Here is an 8,938-nt window from a genome sequence, read left to right as displayed (position 1 = left end):
TTCCTTAATGGTGAAGTCTGAATGGAAAAAACTATGCTCCTATTCAAGGTACAATTTTTCATTACATCATTTTCTCTAAAAATTTTTTGGGTAAAAAAAGTATTTGGCTTATTATGCCTACAAAAAGGCAAAACATGTCATAATACTAACATTTGCTTTTAAATACCAATGAATTTTTCTTAATGTAATTTGTTGACAATTGTTTTTGGAGGTTTAAAAAAAAGCAAATTTTTTAAAAGTAAAATAGTGCTTCTGAGGTCTTCAAATATTTTTGGTACAAAAAAATAATAAGTGTTTTCCTCAATGGTTATTTCAATACTTTGCTGTAAATTAATAAGAATTGTTTCTCACATCGAATGGTTCCATTAGGCACATTCAAGTAAAATCATAAAATATCCAAGTTAAACAATGACAGCCAAACATGTGGCTTGATAAAAGTTAAGAGTTCGTCCATTCTCTGGAATGGAATAAAATTGTCACTTCCATTAACCCGAGACTCGTGGTTTTGTTGTTAATATCCATTTCTATTTTACAGAATAATTTCTTTAAAAAGAAAAAAAAAGTTCACTTATTCTGCACTCAGAAGAACCAGCGAGGAATCTGCACTTCAAAAGGAAGTGAAACTGAAAACATTAGGTGAAATTTCATAGTGAGTTGAGAGTTGACTCAACACTGGCATCAAGTGGACTATGGAGTCTCAGTGGTGCCCGTTAATGGCCGCCTCCAGGGGCGTTGTGCACCCAATCCAGAACAATCAAGGCCATACTTCCGGTCATCACCACTATGCCACTTAACAGGAAGAACACAGCCTGCAATGAGCACAAACAGAGACTGGTCAGCACGCGATGAAATAGATCCGCTAAACATTCCTTTCTACTTTTAAAAACGGACTTCTGATCACTAAAATTATGTGGACAGCATCTCACATACCTTGCTACCTTGCTAAAAATATTTAAACTGTCGTAAGTTACCAGGGGGTTACATGTAGTACAAAACGTCTATTTTTGAAATCTTCCAAAGTTTTGCTTTTTAATTCCTTGGTCTCAAATGAAAAGGTATATAAATATTTGCTGAATAAACTCCTTCATGCAAGAGAATGGGACTTGTTTTTTGTTTAGGGTGGGTTTGTGGTTTTTTGGGGCATTTTTTAATGCAAAAATTTAAGTCCCAGAACCAAACCGAAATCATCCTAAAACACAGCCTGCTTCAAAGCCAGAGGTTTTTCAAAGAGGCAGAAGTAAGTTTACTCTTAATTCTACCCCCTTCAATTACTGGCACTATATATTTTGAATAAAACAAGATGGCAGTTGTTTGCTTACAAGCAATTCTAGTTCTTTAATCAGACTAGAATTGTAGCAGGGTGAAGACTAGAAAGCAATCTTTTCCCTAAATAACACCACCAGTTAACATATCATATTCTTTGCACAATCAGTTGTCATTCCACTTCAAAGTACGAATTGTTACATTAAGGAAACGTTGACAGCCCCCCACAGTTTTGCTTTGAAGATGGTTAATTCTGTTCTCTCCTTTAAACACAAAGGCCTATTTAAGTGTCTGCCACAGGGGCACTACCGCAAACACCAATCAAATCAGTGTCGAAAGCGGAGTCTGTATCTCTACTCTTTATCTCTATTCCTATCTCTAGAATATCTCAACAGCTTCCTTGCAATTAACTTAGGCCTGTATTTGAAGCAAAATGGTCTTTTAGCTCCCGCCCAACCTTCCACCTGTACGCAGAACACACCATGACAGAACTATGCGCTAGAAACTCAGAAGTATACCTACAAGCGGCAGCTAAGACTAAAATTAAGATCCGGTGAGAAAATTCTGGTTCAAAGATTATGGTTTCTGTAGTCAGAACATGTCACTCACCCCAATTTTCTGTACGGATTTCATAGGTTCTTTCTTCACTAGCTTGATATAGAAGGCAGATGGAAGAATAAAAATCAACATAGCAGCTGCAGATGCACCTGTAAAACAAAATTTACCATGTCTTCAGAAATCAAGGAGTCACCTGTCATTCATTTTTTTAAACTTTAAAACTCCTGATATGGGAAAAAAACTCTGACACTTCCTCCAACTTACCAATGAAACCAAAGATGTCTCTAATAGTTGGGACAAAGATGACAAGCAAATTGGTAAATGCCAAGATAGACACTGTAATGAGACTATGACGCCACCAACTGAAATCTTTTGCTGCACACAACAAATGAGTGATGGAACTCCGGATCTGCAAAAGGAAACGCACAGAGAAAGTAAGATTCCAGCTTTAAATTAATGGGGTGGGGGGGATCCCAAATAACGGGAAACAAATCTAAAAAAGCAGCTTCCTAAATTCTTAACTGTGCCCCTTCCTCTGCTACTGTTTACTTTAACATCTGGACACCTAAAAATCATTTTAGATCTTCAATTATGAAAAAATGCCCCACAATGTTTGGAAAATCTACAAAGAATTTTAAAAATTCCCTCAAAAACCACCAAGTTGGTATTGCTCACAAATGTTCACACATTTAAAAACCCATTCCTGCTGAATGAAAGCACAGCATGTGTTTACTTACCGGGAAAATCACAACTGGCACGGTCAGGGTGACAGCCACTAACACAGCCAAACGAACGATGAGAAGAAGGATGTCAGTTCCCACGATAGAAGAGTAGGTATGAAGCAATTCCGACTCCACGTGCTCTATGGGGAAAGACAAAAAAGAAAAAAAAAAAGAGCTTCAAGTGTGCTGTTTCCTCTAGAGATTAGGTAGAAAATCTAACTTACAGCAAATTTGCACCAGAGTGATTAGCTACTCACAGAATGACTATAAACTAAGAGGCTAATAAGATTAATTTGGAATTAGGGTTAATGCAATTAAAATAACATTGAAGGGAAATTTTTCTAAATACCAAGCAGAGATTTAGCCACATGACCCTCATCAAAAACAACAGGAGCTAAATAGCTAAATCCCACGATCTGGCTTACAGTTTGTGTTGTGTAACAGAAAGGTGATTACAAGAGGAGGTGGGCAGGATGAATTTAGATACAAGCGCATCACATACAAATGCCATCACAGGACTAATGAGATGAACCTGGACGTGAGAAATTACGGATTAAAAAGACTTTATTTCTATAGTCTAAGCTCCAAATTCAGGTTCTCAGCACAGTATGAAATATACCGAAAGAGACTGAATGCAAATGATAGATTATACACAAGAAAGTATCGATTTTATTTCACAAAGTGTCTTTCTCTGAAAGCCAGACATTATTTACCATAAAATGTCAGGTATCCAAAGAGGGCAGCAAGCAGGTACATAAGAAACATCGCGAAAAATGAAATCTTGGACACATCCATCATTCTTCTACGGCTGCGGCTGTTTAAGTTCAGAGGAAAATACAAATATTTTATTTGTATTTTAGCAGTAGTTACAGCAGTAATACATTATCTTTCTAACTTTCCCAATAAATTTATATAAAAATCGGTAAAGCACTCACCCTTTCAGCTCTTCATAAATGGGAAGAATAGCAGGATGACAGACAAATGAAAAGGTCAAAATTGGCACAGCATACACAGTCTGCAAAAAAAATGTAAAAATTAACCTAAAATCCTTATGAACACCCTTGTGTTACCATAGTTCTGCAGCGTCTATTTTATATTAAATTAAAAAATCAGAACCTCAAAGTTTCCCTTGCATAATTAGATTCCTTTCTAAACTGTTCACTAAGGGTGACCAACACCCTAACTTCTGAGTGGGTCAACTACTAACATCATAGGATTACTTCATTTGTCCATCTATTTTTAAGATACAAACTAACAGCTTTCTTCCCAGTCCTGATAATTCAATAACTAGCTACTCATGATTAAAGAGTAGATAGTAACTCTCTTCCCTTTACCTTGGGAATTATTTTTAAATTTCCAGTGGAGAGTTTCCCTCTCTTCTCTAAAATTTTCCTTTAAGAAAATAAAAACTGTATGTAGTTACCTGGGAATTGAAGATAAAATAACGTGGTTTGCAAGTATCTTCAGTCACATTAAATACCATCTCAGGTACCAAAGCTGTTGGCTGTGTTAAGGTGCTGTTTACAGTCTCATTAATTAACAAGGCAACTTCCACAGGACAAGGGATCTGAAATTTCTTGCAGATCACCTGAAAAGATATTATTTTGCATTTGTTAAATTGAGTAATTTTGCATCTGTTAAACTGAAAATGTGACTGGGCTCATAAGAGAATCTCTAGAGTTATAGAAAAGTTATACCTACCACAATCAGAAAGAACATCATGCAAAGTAAGGAAAGGCCACTGGTATATCCTAAATATCCTGTAAGAGGAGCAGAAATTATTACTTTAATACAACAGATTTCAGGCAAACATATTTTCTCAACTAAACTCAATGCTGCCTGGAAGACTTTAGTATGAACACAATACAAAATTTCTAATTCTTGTACACCAAGATACAGAATTACTTAAAAATAGTTAACTGAAAGAATTGAAATTTTTCATTTTGTATTATTACGAAAAAGATTATTATTAAATGTCAACAAAACATGATGGCCCCTGGCCATAGGATTTTGAGAGGCCTAAGTAGGTTTGCATGCTGCTGCTCCCAAAGCTGTGTTTTGGGGACTCTTCAGCTTTCCGTTTCTATTAAGGGCAAGCCAACTAGCTGGTGAGGGGCTCGTTTCAATTCTTTTGAGAGGAGTTTGCTCACCTAAGTTTCTCAGCAGTGACAGAGGAAGAATGAGCACCAGCGACACCAGCAAAACCAAATAGTCACCGTTCAGATACCACAATCTGAATTAAAGAGAAGAGAAACAAGGTCAGAAACAATCATGAAAATCCCCAGTACAGTAGACACATCTTCTCCTGGGACTCATTTTTTAGAAATACTATAAAAATAAACACAAAAAAAGACAGGCTTAGAAAAAGTACTGCTTATTCACAGAGAGTGCATAGACAGGAATAAATGCCTAACTCTGTGCACTAACTGAATATTCACTCAGGTTAGAAATGGGGTGTGAACAGTATAACTTTTGTCCCACTGTCTGCTCTGGGAAGGCTGCCAGCTGATTCGTAACATAAAATGCTTCTTAAAGGCTTGATACTAATGCAGGGCACAAAGCAGCATTGTTGGCAATCTTATCTTGAAGCATTTTTAGAAGAATTGTACACCAACTCTGTCACAGATAGCTTTAGCTCGCAATTTTTAACGCTAAAAAGAAAATTTTTAAAGCAAGTTTCTTTCAGACATCCATTAGCAAAAGTACTTATTAAACACTTCAACAAGGAGATGTTTTTCATACGCAGGTAAAATACACAGGCAAAGAAAGACAAACCACAAAACCCAATTCCCCAAACCAGGATTTATTCCCAAGTTGTCAAAAGTATGTTGTGATACCTTGACCCACCTTGATTTCAAAAAAGTCAAAAGGTCCCTTCTGAACTTTAGAGAAAGATCACCCACATGTCCTAAGAGTTCCAACAATGTCTCTCCCTTTCCAGGTAATCAACCATACCCTCTTTTAAAAATTGCTCTTTTCAGATTCTAAATGCCCTGTGAATTATACTCCATTTACTTCAGCAACAAAGACCCCACAGAAAACTTCGTGTTTAAAGAGGGCTTATTAAACTTCTAAAGCTCAAGAGATAGCCACACTGCTCTACTTTGAGATAATGAGCTGCAAGTGGGGAAGTGAATTATCCTGCCCCATGTTTACTTTAGATAAAAGCCTGTTCGTCCACTGGGGGGAATAACTTTGCTACCGGGATAAGGTTTTCACAGTGCGGTCACACATTTGCTGGTATAAACACTTTGAACAGACTAAGCTTTAGGAATTTCAAATTTACAAAAAATTAGACAGGACTGGTTTTTAATGCCACTCAAAGCTTCAACCTGACTTAGGTAGGCGTATGGGTTATCCAGCTACAATCTCTCAGACAATGAATATACAAAAGTGAAGTCCTAGAAAACCTGCTTTCACACACAGGTTACAGAAGTTATTTAGAGTGACAGCACCATCTTCAAACTGCAGTCTTTCATTCTTAAGAGTTCAACTCAGTTTATGGGGGACTTCTTGCTCAATTTCAACAGGAACATTAATGAAAAATAATGTATTGATAATTATTTGGTATCCAACTTTGATAAAAAGGTATCTAACCATTTTTGACTGTAATTTTGCTTATGAGTAACCTTACTTAGCACCTACCCAGTTGTATCTTCAATGTTCATTAATGCCTGGATCACCAAAGGTAACTCATATTTCACTATGAAGAGGTAGCTTGACATAGCTGGAGGAAAACAAAATTATACCATTACAAGTGCAAAATGTGGCATGTGACACCAAAAGTAACGTGTCACCACTCTGTGTTACACAAAGAGCAAAAAGTCTACCCAAATCACCTTCTAAAAATTCTTACCTCCGATGTTCTGCATTGTAATTGATCCAGAGGCCGCAAGCTTTCCAACTAATCCAAACGCTTTATGTCCCAACTGTTCATATAATAAAGACCCTATAATATGAAGAACACAGAAGCATGAAGGAAGAAAGAAAACCTTTGACAGGCACAAACTGTTTTAGAAATTATCAAGAGTGCTACCATACCTCCTTCATTGGCAGTTTTCAAAAGGAGATGAACAGAGTACAAGGAAAATATGGACACGAATGTCAACAGAATTCTGGTGAGAAAAGGAAAAGGCACAGGGTTATCGATAAGCACAGCTGTATTTCAAGACCATTCCCTTGCTTGTTAGCTACACAATAAATACGGAACATGACGTCTCTTTAATAGTTCTTGCGCTAGAAGTCCCCAAGGACTGGTGTTTACTCTCCTGGCTAGAGTGTCATCTTCCCTTACCTGGTACTAAAAATTTGCACCGTGTCTCAGGTGTTAGTTCTATGGCACTGGTTGGGGCAGGGGTTCACCTACTGAACCAAAGGTGTCAAGACCCAGGAAAGCTCAACTTTAAGGTGGTGGGTTTATGAGACTTTGACTTTGATTCTGGCACTGTAATATTTAACTGTATCCTTGCCACTTCTCTACATTTTAATAGTTCCTTTATCTATAAAATGGTGGTAATTATCTGCCAGCAAATCCAGCCCACAAGGCACTTGTGAAATCCAACTGAGATAGGTTCAGGGAAAAATCTGGAGGCCACTCGGACTACATAAAGAAGAGGAGGAATGGGACTATAAAGGGAAAGAGATAGGCACAGCTTTACAAACAACTGGGCACAAGTCAGAGAAGTAACCACTGGGACAATACACCATATTGCACGCCACGGTGTGAATACAGGCCCAGTAGTATGACAAAGTTAAAACAACGTCTATGCTAGAACAAGTAGGCTATGAGTCAACTGGGCTATCTCCTCCCCTCCATCTGGTGGAATAGAAAAAAAAAACAGGGAGGAACTAAAGGTTCCCTAATATCACTTAGTTTCCCCTTAAGGCACAAGTTCTCTCTCATTGCAGCTTTACCTTCCTCCCCTCCAGGGCAAGCCTAGGAAAATACGGATTTCTTTTTATTAAAAAGAATAACAAACAACAAAAATCAAAACCAGAGAAAGCACAGAGAACTCTGCAACCAAGAAAGTCCCTTTTTTTTATTCTATAAGGGAACACTGAATACAGTACCGTATCAGGTCTGGTGAAGAACCGGATGTGTGTTAGTCAAAACCTAGGTGGTTGCATTAAAACTGTCATTCTCATGCCACGAGTTTTAAGGGGCCTAGTCTGAGGTGGAAAGATGACACCATCAGCCTCACCTCTAACTGAACAAAACTGCTGGTTTAACCAAAAGCAATGTTCAAAGTGTGCTGACAAGTTCAGTCCTTCTTTCTTACACTGAAATTACAGTGAGGGATGAACGAACTTCATAACCTTCGAGATCACTTTCAAGATGGAGTCTACCTCCTAAGAGTCGCTAGAGTCGCTTCCCCAGACTGCGGCAGCCACATGGCTTTTGGTCCAGACCTCTATATCCTCTAAAGATACCTTGTAAAATACTGATGGGATTAAACACTCACTTCTGCGCTCTTGATGTTACCTAATTGCTTATTAAAAGGGTTAATCAAACACAAAGATTTTACCAAAGTATAGATAATTTCAAAAGGGCAAGGGGAACATCAGAATTTTGTTTTCACTTATGAAACAAGTGCCATTTTGTTTCATGTAACTATAACATACAGCCATACCAGCAGCCTTTCTTTAAAGACTGTCTCTAGTTTTTATAGTTAAGAGCCAGGAAGGACTTCAAATATTTAACAATGACTTGATCCAAGTATCCCAGTAAAAACTTTGAAATTCTAGGGTCCTTCCCCTCAGTAAGAGTTCTCAAAAGCTTCATGCTAATGAAGCAGGCTGCTCGAATCCTAGCTTCCAATGCTAAAAGACAGGCTTAACTTCAGTGTGGAATTTCACCACAGAGCAGAACTTTGCAAAGGTCTGCTTCTCTTTTCATGGACATTCTATTCTGCTGGAGAAAATAACTTGAGTAGATGGCACCAGTCAGCTAACTAAAATACTTGTGTCACAAAAGGGACAACTGCATGCTCCCTGTAAGGGGTAGGTAGCTTCCTCATCCGCACAGTAAATCACACTTCCTTCCACAGAAGTTGCCTCAGCCTGGAGCCCAGAGGCACGTAACAGCTATAATACAGACATCTCTGAAAACATATGGTCCAATTTACATGTACTTTTGTACTTTTTCTTTCCTGGACATAAAGTCTTCCACCCTTTTCTTACTTTCCAAGGATCAGTGACCCCTTAGAAACAGTAACAGTTAAGAACCACTGTCTTCTATAGCCCCAAATTCTATTCTAGGCATTTATGCTAAAAGCACTAGAATAAGTAATTTTAAATGGGCAAGTAGGGGAAAAAACATTTAAAAGTATATATATATACATGTATATATATATATATACATGTATATATATATATATATATATATATTTTTTTTT

The 8,938-nt window shown here is 37.5% G+C and overlaps 1 protein-coding gene across 2 annotated transcripts in view; it reads right to left on the bottom strand.

The window, feature by feature from the left end:
- Window positions 1–220: 220 nt before the first annotated feature.
- The window catches only part of SLC38A2 (solute carrier family 38 member 2), an 11,544-nt gene continuing 2,826 nt past the window's right edge, over window positions 221–8,938 (bottom strand). For both annotated transcript variants that reach the window (XM_029953936.1, XM_029953937.1), the window contains 12 exons: window positions 6,585–6,658; window positions 6,400–6,492; window positions 6,189–6,270; window positions 4,694–4,776; window positions 4,245–4,303; window positions 3,967–4,131; window positions 3,479–3,558; window positions 3,257–3,357; window positions 2,559–2,683; window positions 2,086–2,230; window positions 1,873–1,970; window positions 221–809 (listed from right to left, as the gene is read on the bottom strand). In XM_029953936.1, coding sequence (XP_029809796.1) covers window positions 711–809; window positions 1,873–1,970; window positions 2,086–2,230; window positions 2,559–2,683; window positions 3,257–3,357; window positions 3,479–3,558; window positions 3,967–4,131; window positions 4,245–4,303; window positions 4,694–4,776; window positions 6,189–6,270; window positions 6,400–6,492; window positions 6,585–6,658 — 1,204 coding nt within the window. In that variant the 3' untranslated portion in view covers window positions 221–710. The remainder of the gene's footprint in view (window positions 810–1,872; window positions 1,971–2,085; window positions 2,231–2,558; window positions 2,684–3,256; window positions 3,358–3,478; window positions 3,559–3,966; window positions 4,132–4,244; window positions 4,304–4,693; window positions 4,777–6,188; window positions 6,271–6,399; window positions 6,493–6,584; window positions 6,659–8,938) is intronic.

The sequence above is a fragment of the Suricata suricatta genome, chromosome 10 (genome assembly GCF_006229205.1).
Source record: "Suricata suricatta isolate VVHF042 chromosome 10, meerkat_22Aug2017_6uvM2_HiC, whole genome shotgun sequence".
NCBI classification, from domain to species: Eukaryota; Metazoa; Chordata; class Mammalia; order Carnivora; family Herpestidae; genus Suricata; species Suricata suricatta.
The sequence above is the reverse complement of the archived record's forward strand: the minus strand, read 5'-3'. Positions and strand labels throughout refer to the sequence as shown.